The sequence below is a fragment of the Talpa occidentalis genome, unplaced genomic scaffold (assembly GCF_014898055.3).
Source record: "Talpa occidentalis isolate TD23 unplaced genomic scaffold, MPIMG_talOcc4v2.1 talOcc4.3, whole genome shotgun sequence".
Taxonomy (NCBI): domain Eukaryota; kingdom Metazoa; phylum Chordata; class Mammalia; order Eulipotyphla; family Talpidae; genus Talpa; species Talpa occidentalis.
The window spans coordinates 151308937-151325036 of NW_023603184.1; the positions used below are offsets into that span (position 1 = coordinate 151308937).

Genomic DNA, 16100 nt, shown 5'->3' on the forward strand with positions numbered 1-16100 from the left:
TGGGGACCCGCCGCGGCGCGCGCTCCGGGCACCCCGGCCCGGCCCCCCTCGCGCCCGCGACGCGCCGGGCGGGCGGGCCCCGGGGAGAGGGGGGCGCCCCGCCGCGCCCCGCCCGCCGCGCCCCGCCCCGCGCCCCCGCCCCGCCCGCCCCGCCCGCCCGCGGCCGCCGAGGGGAGGGGAGGGGAGGGGAGGGGAGGGGAGGGGCCGGGCCGGCGGCGGGGGAGGGCCGAGCCGACCGCCTCGCCCGCCGCGCTGGGCGGCCCCTCGCCCGGACCCCGCGCCGCGCCCGCGCTTTGTTGCCGCCGCCCGGGTCCTGGCGGCGGGCGGGCGGGCGGGCGGGGGGCGCGGGGAGGGCGCCATGGGGCCGCGCGCGCGGGGCTGGGGGCTGCTGCTCGCCGCCGCCGCGCTGGCCGCCTGCGCCCGCGGGGACGCGCCCGCCCGGGGCCGCAGCTGCGCCGAGGTCCGCCGGGCCTACGGGGCGCGCGGCTTCAGCCTGAGCGACGCGCCGCAGGCCGAGATCTCGGGTGAGTGCGCGGCGGGGGGCGCGGGGCGCTAGGCGGGCGGGGGGCGCGGGGCGGGGCGCGCGGCGGGGGGCGCGGGGCGCGGAGGCGGCGCGGGGCGCGGGGCGCGGGGCGCAGAGGCGGCGCGGGGCGCTAGGCGGGCGGGGGGGCGCGGGGCCCGGGGCGGCAGCGGCCGGGGTCCCCGCGGGCCGCGCCCGAGTGGGGGGCGACTCTGCCGCCGCGCGGGGCGCCCAGCCCGGGACGCGCTGGCGGGGGGGCGCGCCGCAGGTGGGGCCCCGACCCTGCCGGCCCCTCACTTCTCCAAGCGCGCGGGTCCTCCGAGGACGGAGCCGCGGCCCCGCACCCGGCCTCGGGGGGACTTTGGAACGGCGGGAGGGGACGGGGGTCCTGAGGGCCCCGACCCGGCTGGGCCCTCAAGCTGCACCCGTGGGGGGCCGCGGAGAGCGGGGCGGGGAGTCTGCAGAGCGGGCTGAGCAGAGAAGGGGTCCTGTCCCCCAAGGTGGGGGTGCCGGCCACGATGGGGGTGGCCCGGGGCCGGGGTGACCAGCCGTCCTCCCCAGGAGGGGAGCGTGTTTACCGCGGGGCAGCACCGCGGCCCGGGCCGCTGGGGTGCCGGGCTCCGCACCCCTGGCCAGGGGGTCGGGCCTCAGAAGCTGCCCTGAGAGATCCCTGGACACCCCTCAGCCCCCAGCCCGGGCAGGTCCTCCGTCCTGTGGCGCCGTGGGGCCCCTACCAGGTGGGGCAGGTCTGGCGGGCACGCGGGGCCTTCGGTGGCCTTCGTCCACGGGGACCGTGTCCAGGGCCTCCAGGCCTCTCTGGCCAGTCCTTCCCCAGACACTGGCCTCGGGGTGACTGAGCAGGGTCCTCGGTGGCCCCCGGAAGCCTTCCCACCACCCTTGGTCCCTTGGCGTGTGCCTTCCGCCCACCTCTTGCTGGTGTCCTGGTCCCCACTTTAAACTTGCTGGCACCGCAGGCCTCCCCGGGGGGAGCAGGCAGAGCGGGGGGCTGGGGCCACTGTTGGGGTGCGGCTCTGGAACTGGGCTGAGCCCCGCGCTGGAGCTGCAGTGGGTGCGGGCCCAGGACGGACGGATGCCAGGCCAGCTGAGTGCCGGCCCAGCAGCTGCCCAAGCGTCGGGCAGGGTCTCCCCCCGCCACCGTCCTCGTCACCCCTGTGGGTCTGGGAGTCTGGGGCGGCGCTCTGGGCAGGGTCCTCCCCTCCCTGGCAGTGCCCCCGCCGACCCACCGCTGTCCCAAGAACTCTCCCCCAGCCCCATGGCCGTGACCACCCCATCCACATCAAGCTCCAGAGTCCACTGGGATGCCCGGGTGCCCAGAGCGGTGCCAGCAGCGCATGGGCGAAGGGGGCAGGGTGACCTCCCAGGGCAGTGCCCGCAGGGCCCCTCCTGCCTGGGGCCCCTGGGCCTGGCCGCGGGGCGGGTGCCCCCTGGCGGCCTGCGGCAGCATCTCCGGGGAAGCGGTGTCCCCTCTGCGGGGCGGGCACTTGGCCAGCGCGGGCACTCACTGAGGGGTGGCTGAGGCTGAGGTTCCACCCTGGCCGAGCTGGTCTTGCGTGGGAGGCAGGGGCCCCACTTTCCTGGCAGCTGGAATGGGGAGGGGTGTCCCCGGCCCCGGGGGCCCTGTCGGCTGTCTGAGGGGGCAGAATGCAGGGGCGCCCTTCATGGCTGTAGACGTCTGGACGGCGGCCAGGAGGCATCGAGCACACTTGCCAGCTCCCTTTGTAGGGACGGGCGGGGTGCACAGTCCCAGTGGCCCCCTCGGGACAGATCCCCCTGCGGCCGGCGTGCATGGACGGGGGTGGGCAGGGGTGGGCAGGCCTCTGGGCGTCACCGTGCAGCCGGGACATGCGAGGCTCCTGTGAGCTCGCTTCAGGCCCGGGTGGGCCCTGCCTGGCCTCCAACGTGCAGCGTGATTTGGGGGTGGCTGTGTCTTTGAGGCCCTCGTGGGCCCTGGGCGGGGAGACGCTGTTCTCTGTTGGGGGCGAGCGTGGGACCGTCAGTGCCACAGACGTGGCCCTCTGCCCCGGGTCAGGCCTGCCAGCCAGTGAGGGGGGCCCACAGCGGGGCCCACGCCGACTGCGTAGGTGGCCGGCGCTGAGTGCCCAGGGAGGGTCCTCAGGCGCCCAGGCCCCGCCGTGTGCCAGGGCAGTCCTCTTGCCCGGGAGAGCTCCCTGGCGTCCGTCCACTAGCTGTGGTCAGCGGGCTTTGCCAGGTCGCCCGGCAGGCAGCCTTCCTCAGGCCAGAAGGTTCTGTGCCGGCCCCATTGGAAGGAGAAGCCCCGCGCCCGGTCCCCGAGCAGGCGTGGCCTGGCTGTGCCGGGTCCCTCGGTCACCAGAAGCTGAGCTTCATCACTCCGGCGCCAGGACAGGCTGCGGGCGGGTGTGCCCTGGGCAGCCCCTGCTGGGCACGTGCGCTACATCTCCCGGACACCCCCCCCCGCCTCTCTGCCTCCTCATGGTGACCCCGATGGCCCTCGCGACCACCTGTGCGTTGCCAGGGAAACACTGCAGGAGCGCGGCCGGGACGCAGGCCACCTGCCCCCTTGGCCCCTTGCCTTGGGCCCCAGAGACCTGGGGCCGCTCGGACCCCACGGGTAACAGCCTCTGGCACTCGGGAGCCTTCGTTCTGCGTCAGACGCGGGGCGGCCGCTGCCCACACTGTCCAGTCAGTGCGCGTGTGACAGGCCTGCAGGGGAGCAGGTGCCCAAGAAGCCACGGCCTGGGTGGGGTTAGTCTTTGACCCCAAAGCCTGTGGCGTTAACGGCTGCCCCAAGCCCAGAGCCGCCAGCTGAAGGCCCGGGCTCCTCCAGCCGCAGCCCAGCCGTCCTGACAGAGCTGCGGTGGAGGCGCGGGGCGGAGCCGGCCTGACCAGGACGTGCCGGCCAAGCAGGACGCCCGCAGCGGGGCTGGGCCGAGGCCCGCAGGGTCTGTGGGCGTGTGCCGGCCAGGAGAGCCTGCCAGGCCCGGGGCTTCAGGGCGACTCAGACAGGAGTTGGGGGGCTGCCCGTCACCTTGCCCGGTGCCCCCAGCACCCCCGGCAGCGGGGTGCAGGCCGGCGGCCCCTTTCCAGAGAGGAAGCAGGCTCAGGGGGGACGGTCTGGCCTGACCCTGACGTGGCGGCTCCTGCGGGCGTTTCTCCGATTTCACCTCACGGAAACCAGGCCTCGGCCGTGGCACGGGGTCCTGCTTGGCCTCACCCCGCTTCCTCCCTCAAGGCCCGCCTCACACCAGGGCCCTGCACGGCCCTGCCCACCTGGCCGCTCACCTTGGCCATCCCGGCAGCTCCCGACCCCACAGGAACTGCAGACCCGTGGGGTGCCGGCCCCACGCCTGCCCCAGAACTGGGGGGTCCTTCAGACCGTCGTGGGGACCCGCGGCTGAAAGTCCCGGGACCCGAGGGCCGGACGCCGCGAGCCGGGCGGTTGCCGCACCCCAGGCGGATGTGGGAGCAGGTGGAGGGCGGGGGCGGTGGGTCCCGGGGCGCAGCCGAGGCCGCTGCTCACTCTGTGCCGAGAGCCCCCTGGGTCGGAGGCTTGGCCAGGTGACAGGGCAGCCCCAGGGGCCCCTTGCCGTCGCCCCGACCTGGCCCCAGGGGCCCTGCGTCCCGCGCTGGCCCTGCTGTGCGCCGCGGGGTGGGGGGGCAGTGGGAGGCCCAGGTGGGCGAGCCGGTGGCCTGCAGCTGCCCAGGGAGGCCGCCCGCCACTCCTACCGGGGCCCAGGTCTGGCTAGGCCCTGCCCCTTCTGCCCCTCCTGGCCTCTCCTGTCGCCGGGCTTCCGGGGTGGGCTGAGCGCACGGGGCGCCGAGTCCCGGAGGAGTCCCTACGGCCCTGAGGCCCATTCTCGGTGGCCTCTCTCCTTCCCCCAGCCCGGGCCAGGCAGGCCCAGGCGACGGCCCCCAGCACGAGGGGTGCTATGGGGTGAGGCCAGGCCACGAGTGCCTGCACTGCTGGGGTGTGTGGTCCGGGGTGAGGCTTGAGGCCCCTGGGGGATGCAGAGCTGGGCTCGAGGCCCCAGACCACCACAGATGTCAGGGGACGGCCTGCAGACCCGGGGACCAGCCCGGGGGGAGAACCTGGGGGCGCTGGGGCCTTGCAAAGCCTCCGGCTGGGGTGAGGTGCTGCTCTGGGCATTTTGGACTGATTTTGGGGTGGGGTCGGGAGGGCCATGGCCTCAGAGAAGCGCAGGACACCCGAACCGCCTCTCAGGAGAACAATCAGTTCAGGCCGGGCCAGCCTGGCTCTGCCAGCCCACCTCCGGGAGCCTCCTGGGTGCAGCTGGTTCTGCCCATCGGCACCTAATGCCCAGTCCCACTGCCCCATCTCCCTGTAAGGGGCAAGGGAGGACTGGCCAGAGGGACGACAGGACCTTCACCCACCCGCCGCCCATCATGCACCCGCTCCGTGCTCGCCCTGATGGTGTCTGGGGCACAGATGAAAACTGAAGTCCGGTGAGACGCTCAGTGGCCAGACCCCAGCGGTCCAGGACCGGCACTGCCTGTGTCCTCCGACCCAGTTGGTCGCCCAGGGTGGCCACTTTGGCCCGGTGCTGCAGCGCCCTGAAGAACAGGTGACTGGTCTTCGTCCCTGTGGGTGGCCAGCCCTGGGCAGGTGCACCTGGCGTGTGGGTCCCCGGGCCCGTGGTCAGTGCCAGGCCCTGGGGTCTGTGGCCTGGGCACCAAGTGGGACTCCGTCCTGACCCTGGGACCACGGTCTGAAGCTTGCACGTGACGGTCCACGGCCCCGCGGGCGGCGCCTGGGCCACTGGAGGCCACCCTGGCCGCTGCGGTGAGCCGTGTGTGACGTCTCGGTGCGTCCCCAGGCGTCTGGTCTCCCGACCGCATCCTGCCCACCTGCGGCCACCTGGAGGGCCCTGGGGAGAAAGACGACGCCATCCGCTGCCTGGGCTGGCTCTGGCGCCCGTGTCCCCGTCCTCACGCAGCCGGGATGCGCCGGCCTCGGGGGCACCAGGCCCCGAGTAATCCAGCCGCCGCCCGGCTCCCGGTCCCGCTGCGGGGTGCTCCGAGGCCTCCGGGCACCCCCCCGCCCCGGGGCCCAGGCCCAGGACTGGACGTGCTCTGCCAGCCTGCCCACGTCGGGCTGGGGGGTGCGCGGGCTGCGGCCGGACACACAGCGGCTCCCCCGGAGGCAGCTGCGCTGGAGGCATTCTGGGGTGACCTCGGTGGGCTCGGGACCCAGGGACATGCAGGACCGGCCCAGGCCGCTGGGGTGTCCCGTCCGGAAGTGCTGTGGCCGAGAGGTGCCGGAGGCGGTGACTGTGGGGCGGGTGTGCTGCGGTGTCCCCTGGGCACCTGTTTGTTGGCAGCACCGCCCCGGCCCTCACCCCCAGGCCATCTCCCAGCCTGTCTCCCAGGGGGCTGGGGCCTCGGCCGACCCGCCCGGAGCGGGGGAAGGCGCGGGCACCTGGCCTGCTGTCCAGGCGGAACAGCAGGCTCAGGGCGCCTCTTGGCCTGGACACCCACAGAGACCCTGCAAGGCAGGGTCGCGCGCAGACCCGGGGGGCTCAGATCTCCGTAGCTCCCCAGGGCCAGCGGGGTGGCCAGGGAGGACCCACAGGGCCACGATTTTCCAGGCCACGTCTCCGTCTGGGCTGCTCGTGGCCCCGAGCTCCAACTCGTTTCCTGCGTCCGTGGACCTGGGAGCACCCGGGCCGGGGGTGGGGGGGCACCTGTGCCCGGCCTGAGAGGGCAGGGTGCAGCCCCCACCCCCGGGTCCCGTGTCCCTGAGTCTGCCCGATTGAGTGTGTGTGCACCCCAAGTTCTGGGGGAGGTGCGCCCTTTCTGGTGGCAAGTCGCCGTCTCCCGATTGCTGTCCCAACCGTTCTGTGTCCCGTCCGGCGGCCTCGGCCCCTCCCCACACCGCAGCCCCCAGCACCAGGGCTCCTTGGAAGCCGCTCCCCGCCCCCCCACCCTGTCTAGGGGACGCGCCTGGGGCCTCCCGGGGTCCCTCTGCCTTGCGGCTTGGCTTGGTCCCTGTTGGGCACAGGCTGAGCTCGGGCTCACGCGACTCCCTGTGGGCCCGGTTGGGCCGCACCCGCCCATCCTGCCCGCGGGACAGGGCGCTCGGCTCGGGGCCCACACACCTGGGCTTGCAGGGCGGGGGTGGGGTGCGCAGGGTGCTGGCTGAGTCAGCGCCCCAGGCCGCCCTGGGGAGGGAGCCTGTCTGCGCCTGCCCCGCCCCCGCCCCGCGCCCGCAGGAATCCCCTGGCCTGGCCCGGGAGAGGGTGTGCAGGCCTTGCGGTGGGAGGAGGTGCTGGCGGCTGTCCCCCGGCAGGTCCCGCTGTCGGGACCTTGGGCACCGCTACAGCCGGGTCAGCTCTGTGGTGGGAGCGGGCAGGGGAGCCCCGAAGATGAAGCAAGGAGCCTCTGTGGGGCCCGCCCTGGGCCCTGCCCGCCGGCAAGTGGCTTCTGGGAGGGAAGCCTGGGCTGTGGCTCTGGCCCCCCTGGGCCCTGGCCTGGGCAAGGAGTCCCTCAAGGTCCTCGCTCCATATCTGTTTATTTGGCGCTGGGTCAGCCATGGAGTGGACCCGGCAGGAGGAGGCAGAGGGACGGTGAGGGCTCCCGAAGCCCTAGGGACCCCCACCCTCTGGCAGCTGCGGTGCCTGGGGAGTGGCCGGGGTGGGGGCTGCCGCTCAGCGGTGCTCCCCAGCAGGCCCAGCGGGCAGAGACGGTGCAGACCCCCAGTGCCCCTGGGGGACTGCCAGGGCAGGGTGCCCACCACGTGTGTGGGTGCCATGGACGCTGGGACCCACAGAAGTGCAGGAGGGGGGCCTCCCCGGGGGCGCAGCGGTTGAGTGCTGGGATGTGAAGATGCCCGCGGCCTCTGCAGCGCCGGTTCCATCCCCGGCTGCTCCCCGGCCACCGGAGGAGGGTCCCGCATGGCGCGCAGACCTCTCCTGCCGCCCGCGGCTCCCCTCAGCAGTGTCCTTCGGTCCCTCTGCCTGCTCTGCTCCCCGCTCTGGCTCTGGGGGATCCTCTCACCCTCCCGACTTCTGACTGTCCCCGTTCTTGTATAAATAAATACATAAATCTTTAAAAAAAATGAAAGAAGTGCAGGAGGAGCGGGGGGCTGGGCTGCCCTGGACCCAGCTGCGAGCCGGGGCCTGAGGGCATCTACACGGCCAGGCCTGCCCGGCCTGGTGCCAGCTGCCCGCCACTTCCCGGCACCCCGGCTGCCAGAGGGGGCTGGACAGGAGAGCGCCCCTTCCCGGCCTTCTGTGCAGGCCGCTGGGCTGAGAGGACAAACAGGCTGGACCCCGAGGGGAGGCTTCTGGGGAGCACTGCACCCCGGGCCCCAAGGGAGCTCCCGCGGACCAGGCGGGCAGCACAGACACGCGGCCCCGGGCCCTGCGGCCTCTGTGGCCCTCGCAGCCGGACCGCGGGGCGCCCCCGCGGGGAGCCCGGCGCTGGGGCTCGCGGCGGGTAGGGTGGCGCCCCCGGCGGGCAGGGCAGCCCCTGGCCGGGCCGTGCCGGAGCCCGGGGGTGCCCGGGGTGCGGGGCCGGGACTCGGGCAGCCTCTGCCGGGCCCGCGCGGCGGGGGGCGCGGGGGCGCCCGCGTTTCCCGGGAGACGGGGCGGCGCGGGGCGGGCAGCGGGCGCGGTGGCCGCGGGGTCCTCGCGCGCCCGCCCCGCCGGGTCCCGCGCCCCCACCCCGGGCCGCGCCCCGCCCCTCCCCTGCCCCCCCCCCCCCCCGCCTGCCGCGCCCCCGTGGCCGGCCCGCGAACCCCGCCCTCCCCGGGCTCGCGCGCCCCCGGCCGCGCCCACTGCGGCGGCCCTTCCCCGCCAATCGCGCCGCCCCCGCCCGCCGCAGCCCCCCGCGGCGCGGCCCCTCCCCGCGCGCCCCGCCCGCCTGCCGCAGCCCCGCGCCCCGACTCCTGCGCCGGCGCCGCGCCAGCCCCCCGCGCCCCGCGCCCCGCGGCAGCGCCCGGCCGGCCGGACCCGGACCCGCACCCGGCGAGGGGCCCGCGGCCCGCGCTCGCGGACACGGCGGGGGGGCGCGGGGGGCGCGGGGCGATGAGCGGGGGCGGGCGCGGCCGGGGGTGCCGGGGAAGCGCGGGAAGGGGGTGCCCTGGAGGCCGCCTGCCGCGCCCCCCCCCCGACCCGAATCCCGCGGCGGGGAGGGGAGGGCGCGGCGGGGCGCCCCCCGCCCTCGGGGTCTGACCTCCCGGGTCTCGGAGGCCGCCGCGCCCGGCCGCGCCCGCCCCGCTGCCCGCGCGGGCCCAGGGCGGGCGGGGGGCGCGGGCCCAGGGGGGGCGCGGGGTGCGGGCCCAGGGCGGGCGGGGGGCGCGGGCCCAGGGGGGCGGGGGGCGCGGGCCCAGGGCGGGCGGGGGGCGCGGGCCCAGGGGGGGCGGGGGGCGCGGGCCCAGGGGGGCGCGGGGGGCGGGGGGCGCGGGCCCAGGGCGGGCGGGGCGCGGGGGGCTGAGGCTGCCCCCGCCGGCCGCGGAAGCTTCCAGAGCGCGGCGCCATGTTCCCCGCGGGCGCCGGGTCGGGCGGGGGCGACGCCGGGGCCGCGCTGGGAGCTCCTGGCGCCTTAAAGCAGGGACGGGGCCCCTTCGCTGGGCTGGGGGGCCGGGGGGCCCCGGAGCTCCGAATGTGGCGGGGGCGACGCGGACGTGCCGTTTCCCTCCCCGAGAAGCAGCAGCTGCAGGCGGGGTGCGGGGGGCAGGCGTTTCACCCCGAGGGGCACGATGGGGCGGGGCCCACCTGGGGTCTGGGGCCGGAGGCGGCGAGGCGAGGGGCGCAGAGCCCGGGCGGGGGGCGCAGAGGCCGGGATGGGGGCGCAGAGGCCGGGCGGGGGCGCAGAGCCCGGGCGGGGGGCGCAGAGGCCGGGCGGGGGGCGCAGAGGCCGGGATGGGGGCGCAGAGCCCCCGGGCTGGGAACACCCCTCTCGCTCGCGCCCCTCCCCAACGGCACCCCGGCGTCTCGGGAGCACCCGGGCCTCAGGGAAGGAACCTTCTGGAAGGGAGCAGCCCAAGCGGCAGAGCGCCCAGGACTAGGGGTGCACTGGGGGAGCAGCCTCGGCGCGGGGCCCGGCAGGGCGGGGCCAGGCGAGGGCCGAGACAGGTGGGGGCCCAGGGCCCCGTGACCGGCCCTGTCCCCGCAGGGCTCCGCCCACCCGCAGACGGGCCGGCACCGGCACCGGCACCGCGCGCTCTGGCCCCGCGGCCGGGCCGGCCTGTCTGGAAGTCGGGGCGCCCGCCGGGCCCCTGCAGCGGCCGAGCTGGCCGGGGCGCGTCTGGGCGGCGCAGGCGCCCGCACCTCGGCCCGGTCCGCCGGCCCGCCGGGGCCCCGGCTCTGGCTCCGTGTCTTCACTCCCGTGGCTGTCGGAGGGAGGAGGGCCGGGGGCCGCGCCGGGGCACCGGAGAAGCGCGGCCGCCGCGGCTGGACGAGGCTGCGGGGCGGCCCCTCGGCCCGGGCAGTGGGGGGCGGGGGAGCCGCCCCCCTTCTTGTCGCCCGGACGCCCGGCCTGCGGGCCTGCAGCTTGGGGCCTCACCAGCGCGGGGGGGCCGGGATGGGGTCCCCCTGGGCGCGCGCACCCCCGGGACGGCCCGCAGCGACCCCGCCCTCTGGCGGCGGCCCCTGGCGGCCCTGCGCTGCCCCGCCTGCCGCTGCCCCTGCCGGCCAGAGACCTCGGCGCGCAAGGGTGGTGACCGCCGGCCACCCGCGGGGGGGCAGGGCCTGGAGGTCCGTGGGGCCCCTCCGCCCGGCGCTCCCCGCCCACCCTGCGCCGGGAGGCGGGCGGGGCCGGGGCCTGGCCCTGCCACCTGGTCTGCGGCCGGCGGGGCCTCCAGCCCCGGCCATGCAGCGCGCGGGAGGCCCGAGTCGGCGCCTGGCTGGGCAGCAGGCAGATTTTTGTGGGGGCCTGGGGGTAGACGTCTTTTGTCGCCCCCACCCCCTCCTGGCCCGGTGGCCTCCCAGCCGCGCCCCTCCCCAACCCCTACCGGGCAGCTCTCCCTGCCCCGCGTCCCGGGAGGAAGGGCTGCGGGGGGAAGCGGGGGCCACGGCAGAGCCACGGCCTCGAGGGCCACGTGGCCCCGGTCCCCTGGCTCACAAAGGGCGTCACGCACCCCGGGAGGCTGGGGCCCCGCGTTGCTCCAGGTTAGGCGCTGCTGTGGCTGCGGAGCGGGGCCCCACCCCGAAGGGACCTGGTGTCTGGCCAGGCAGGGACGCCACCGCCCCCCAGAGGCGCCCGCGGGCGGGGAGGGAGCTCGCACAGGGGTGGGCCCGGAGCCGTGGGGTGCGAGGACTGCTCCTGGGTCGCGCCGCCCCTCACAGCACCTCTCCCCACAGGTGAGCACCTGCGGGTCTGCCCCCAGGGCTACACCTGCTGCACCAGCGAGATGGAGGAGAACCTGGCCAACCGCAGCCGGGCGGAGCTGGAGGCCGCGCTCCTGGACAGCAGCCGCGCCCTGCAGGCCATGCTGGCCACCCAGCTGCGGGCCTTCGACGGTGGGTGGGGCCCCGGGGGCGGGAGCTGGCCCTGGGTGGGGCCTCGCTGGGGAGGCCGGTGGGGTCAATGCGCAGGAGGGAGGGCCGACCCTCTGCTGTCCTGGGACGCTTGCCTCGAGGTGCCCCCCTGTGGCTGGGGGGCTCCTGCCGGGGACTCACCTGCTTCCCGAGGCGCCCAGGAACGTGGGTCCCCAAGGCTGCTGCCCCTGGGAGTTCGGTGTGGCTGAGATCCGCTGGGGTCCGGGGGCAGGGCTGCGGGGTGCTGGGCCTGCCCAGTGGCAGGGCCGGAGGGTCCCGTCGCCAGGGTGGTGCTGCCCAGCAGCCCAGCCCCACGCGGGTCACGTCGTGTCTGGGCAGAGCCGCTGTCCCAACCAAGGGACTGGGGTGATGTGGCTGAGCCTGCGGTGGGCTCCCGAGGACACGGTGGGGGTGGGGTGGGGTCCCCCGCCCCTCAGCCTGCCTGGCGGCCTGTGCCTTGCAGCCGGCCCTGCCACTGTCCTCCCGAGCCCCTGGTATGGCGGCAGACACCCGCTCGGGACCCCCCGGGGAGCTGAGGCTGAAGGGGGGGAGGGGCAGACAGGGTGGAGGGAGGAGGGGCCGGAGCCCCAGCCGGGAGGGCCACCCTGGCCTTCTCCCCTTTTCAGGTCTCCGAGTACCCTCCTGTCCCGCCCGCGCCCCCCCCCCCCCCCGTCCCTCCCGGGGTTCCCGGCGGGTCCCTGCGGCATCTGGGCCTGGAGCGGGACACCCGGGGCCGGTCCTGCCCCTGTGGCCTGGGCCACAGCCCTGGTGACCTCAGTTGTGGTCGCGGAGCAGGGGCGGCGCGAGCCCCCGCCCGCCCGCCTCACGCCCCCTCCCCGCAGATCACTTCCAGCACCTGCTGAACAGCTCGGAGCGGGCCCTGCAGGAGGCCTTCCCCGCGGCCTTCGGGGAGCTGTACGCCCAGAGCGCGCGGGCGCTGCGCGAGCTGTACGCAGACCTGCGCCTCTACTACCGCGGCGCCCACCTGCACCTGGAGGAGACGCTGGCCGAGTTCTGGGCCCGCCTGCTCGAGCGCCTCTTCCCGCAGCTGCACCCGCAGCTGCTGCTGCCCGACGACTACCTGGACTGCCTGGGCAAGCAGGCCGAGGCGCTGCGGCCCTTTGGGGAGGCCCCGCGCGAGCTGCGCCTGCGTGCCACCCGCGCCCTGGTGGCCGCCCGCGCCTTCGTGCAGGGCCTGGGCGTGGCCGGCGACGTGGTCCGCAAGGTGGCCCAGGTGGGTGCAGCCACGGCGGGCGGGGCCCGCGCCCTCCCCACCCCGGACCTCCCCCACCCCCTGTGCGGGGCGGCAGCGTGCGGGTCACCCACTGTCCCGTGAGGGCGGGGGCGGGCCCTGGGTCACTCGCCCGCCCTGTCGGGTTAGTGTGGGGGCGGCCAGGGTCACTGTGAGACGGCTCACGGTTAGGTCGGGCGCCCCTGCCTGCCCGCGCCCGCGACTCCAGGGGGCTGGGTGCTCAGGCTGCCTTGTCCCCAGGTGCCCCTGGGCCCCGAGTGCTCGCGGGCGGTCATGAAGCTGGTGTACTGCGCGCACTGCCTGGGGGTGCCCAGCGCCCGGCCCTGCCCTGACTACTGCCGCAACGTGCTCAAGGGCTGCCTGGCCAACCAGGCCGACCTGGACGCGGAGTGGAGGAACCTCCTGGGTGAGTGGCTGGTGGCGACAGGGGCAGGGCCCGGGCAGAGCTGCTCGTGTCCCCCCGGGTCCCTGAGCCTGCCGGACGCCGTCTGGGAGGAGCTGCCGGGTGGAGGGGTGGGGGTGCCACAGCCGGTGGGCTGAGCAGCTTGGCCGCCCCCCAAGGGAGCCCTGCAGGCGGGCGTGTGCAGCTGGGCGGCACGTGCCCGAGCTCACGCAAGTGCGGACGTGGTGGGCCGCGCCCCCCAGGGAGCGCCATGAGGGGCGTCCCAGTCCGTGGGCTGGGCAGGGTGGCGGGCCGTGGGCCCCGTGCTGACCCGCGAGCTCATGTGCTGGATGCTCGGCGCATGATGCCCACGGAGAACGTGCCAGCGCGCGGTGGCGCCCTGGGCTGTGCTGGAGCCCTGTGGGCGGCCCCACGGCTGACGCCCAACGCGCACGCCCGTGCAGACTCCATGGAGCTCATCACCAACAAGTTCTGGGGCCCGTCGGGGGCGGAGAGCGCCATGGGCAACATGCACCTGTGGCTGGCAGAGGCCATCAGCACCCTCCAGGACAACAAGGACACACTCAAGGACAAGGTGCCAGGGTGCCGCGAAGGGGAGGTGGGCCACCCCAAAGGGGGCCGGTTGGGCCTGCGGGCCTCATGACCCCTGTGGTCTCCCCCAGGTCATCCAGGGCTGCGGCAAACCCAGGGTGAACCGCCAGGGCCCGGGGCCCGACGAGAAGCTGCGGCGAGACAAGCTGGTGCTGCCAGAGAAGCCGCCCTCGGGGACCCTGGAGAGGCTGGTGCGCCCCTGCTCCCATGGGGGGTCGGGGGTCGTGCGGGCCCGGGCCAGGGGTCAGGTGGCCTGACTACTGCCCCGCAGGTCTCTGAGGCCAAGGTCCAGCTCCGTGACGCCCAGGACTTCTGGACCAGCCTCCCCGGGACGCTGTGCAGCGAGAAGCTGGCCGTGAGCACAGCCAGCGAGGACCGCTGCTGGAACGGGATGGCCGTGGGCCGGTAGGTGCCCTGGGGCTCCTGGTGGACCTTCGTCTTCAAGGGCCCTGAGAGGCCACCGGGACCGCAGGCCACCCCCCGGACGGGGGAGGGTGTGGCTGGCGTGCCGGGCCGGGGCCCTTTGCGGGGACGAGTGCAGTGACAGGACCCTTCTGCCCGGCCCCCAGGTACCTCCCGGAGGTGATGGGTGACGGCTTGGCCAACCAGATCAACAACCCCGAGGTGGAGGTGGACATCACCAAGCCGGACATGACCATCCGCCAGCAGATCATGCAGCTGAAGATCATGACGAACCGGCTGCGCAGCGCCTACAACGGGGACGACATGGACTTCCAGGACGCCAGTGAGGCCCGGCCTGGGCAGTCCCTGGGGGCCGCGGGGCGGGGGGTGAAGCCCCGCCCGGCAGGGAGAGGGTGCTGGGAGGAGCCCCTCGGGGGCCTGCGTCCCCACCGTGGACGCTCCCGCTCCGGGCGCGGGCACCAGCCCCTGCCCCACGTCCCGCGCCCACCTGACACCTGGCCGGACGGGCCCTCCAGCCCCAGCCGCCCCGGAGCGCGGCCCCCAGGGCGGGGGCGGGATTGCCCGGATGGGGCGGGGGCTCGGGGGGCGCAGCCGCGGGCCGGGGCCCTCAGAGCCTCCTCTCCCGCCAGGCGACGACGGCAGCGGCTCCGGCAGCGGCGACGGCTGCCCGGATGACCTCTGCGGCCGGGGCGTCGGCAAGAAGAGCCCCGGCGCCAGGACGCCCCTGACGCGCGCGCGCCCGGGCCCGGCGGAGCAGGAGGGCCGGACGGCCTCGGCCGCGGGCTGCCCCGGGCCGGCCGCGCTCGCGCTGCTGCTCCCGGCGCTGCTGCTCCCGGCGCTGGCGCTCGCGGCGGCCGGCTCCGGCTCCGGCTCCGGCTCCCGGTAGCCGCCCGGCCGCACGGCCCGCGCCGAGCCTGGAGGACGAGAGCGGCCGGGCGGGGGACCGACCCCGCGCCCCCGCGCGGCCTTTTAACTTCGCGTGCGGCCGCCGGCCCCCCGCCCGAAGCCATGCATTTCAGGGACCCCGCCCGCCCCGGCCCCGCCCGGCCCCGGCCCCGGCCCGGCCGCGCGGGGACACCGCAGCGCGCCCCGGAGCGCGCGCCAGCCTGTGCCTTCCTCCCCCGCGAGCTGGGCGCCCAGGAAGCCCGAGAGGGTGCGGGGTCCCCGCGGGCGGCGGGGCCTGCGCCTGTGCATGAGCCTCGCGTCAGCGCTGCCGAGGGGGCCCCGCGCGCGGCCTCGGGAGCAGGGCTGGGCCCCGGGATGGCCGCGCCCGCGCTGCTGGGCCTGGCGAGCGGGCAGGCCGCGCCCCTCAGGATTCCCGTGGCTGCCTGGGGCTCTGCCGCCTCCAGGACGATCAGCCGCGCAGCAGAGAGGCCCGCGCCCGCGCCCCGCCCCACGCCGGCCCAGGGCCAGTCCCAGCTCAGGGCGACGCAGGCTGCGGCTGGAGGCGACCTGTGCTCAGGGCCAAGGAGACCGGGCGGTGCAGCCAAGGGACGCCCACTGCGGCGAGGCCGTGGCCATGGGGTGGGGGCCGTCTCTGCAGGTGCTTCCCACCCCGCTCGCTGGGAGCCCCTCAGCCCCCCCAAGCAGCTTATGAAGAGCGGACTCCTGGTGCCTTCAGACCGTGGATCTGGGGTCCTTGCTCACTCAGGCTGCACCCCCATTCTGGGGCCTGCCCCCATGCACCCTGCCGGAGAGGGCGCGGCTCCGGGAGGCAGCCCCAGGCCCGGGTGCCCACCTCCACGGCCAGGGACATGGTACCGGCCAGCACTGCTTTGCTTCCTCCAGGCTCGGGTCGCTGGTGGCCAGTCCCCTGGCCTGGAACCGGTGTTCTCTGCAACCATCCTGGCACGTGTGGGGTGCAGGGCCTCTGCCCTGTGCCCCGCCAGGAGCCAGCTCCTCAGGCATGCCCACCCCCAACAACCCTGCTGGGGCAGGAGTGCCTGTGCGCTGGGCCTGGGAATTGGACAGTGGCTGTCCACGCTTCGCGGCAGCCTGCCCTATCCACACCCCTGGGAGGGGCCGCGGTTACCGGTCAGTGGTGGCCAGGCCTCCCCCGCCATGCCATGTCAGCGGGACATGTGTTCCTGGAGCCCTGTACCAATAAAGGCTGGCACCGGGCGAGGCTGCAAGTCCTGTGGCTGTGCGGGCATCAGGGTGGAGGCGGGAGGGGCCTGGTAGGGCTGCGTGTGCCCCACCCTCACTCCGGGCCTGGAGCGCTGGTGCTGGAGCCACCCTCGCCTCCCCTGCTCTGTGCTCATGTCCCCCAGTCCTTTGGAAGGTTCCGGGTCCTGCCAGGTAGCCTCCAAGATAGGTGCTGTTCTGGGGGACTGCCCCCTGCCGTGCCCATCCCTGCCCTGCCGGACGCCCAGCCCCAGAGGGCACCCTGTCCACCACAGTCCTGGGCTTGAC

General features: G+C 76.1%; 1 protein-coding gene across 1 annotated transcript; it reads left to right on the plus strand.

Annotated features, from left to right (window-relative positions):
• The first annotated feature begins 310 nt into the window (after positions 1-310).
• Positions 311-14574, plus strand: GPC1 (glypican 1). The gene is made up of 9 exons (XM_037522180.1): positions 311-524; positions 10843-11001; positions 11862-12253; positions 12512-12677; positions 13118-13248; positions 13337-13456; positions 13537-13670; positions 13835-14010; positions 14318-14574. The coding sequence occupies exons 1-9, from the start codon at positions 359-361 to the stop codon at positions 14572-14574; spliced, it is 1701 nt and encodes a 566-aa protein (XP_037378077.1). The 5' UTR covers positions 311-358.
• The last annotated feature ends 1526 nt before the right edge of the window (positions 14575-16100 follow it).

Bases quoted from the DNA above. Each gene is read 5' to 3' on its own strand.
- GPC1 (XM_037522180.1), top strand. From the start codon at position 359: ATGGGGCCGCGCGCGCGGGGCTGGGGGCTGCTGCTCGCCGCCGCCGCG. The intron at 525-10,842 runs GTGAGTGCGCGG...CTCTCCCCACAG, and splicing joins GCCGCAGGCCGAGATCTCGG to GTGAGCACCTGCGGGTCTGC. The intron at 13,457-13,536 runs GTGCGCCCCTGC...ACTGCCCCGCAG, and splicing joins CGGGGACCCTGGAGAGGCTG to GTCTCTGAGGCCAAGGTCCA.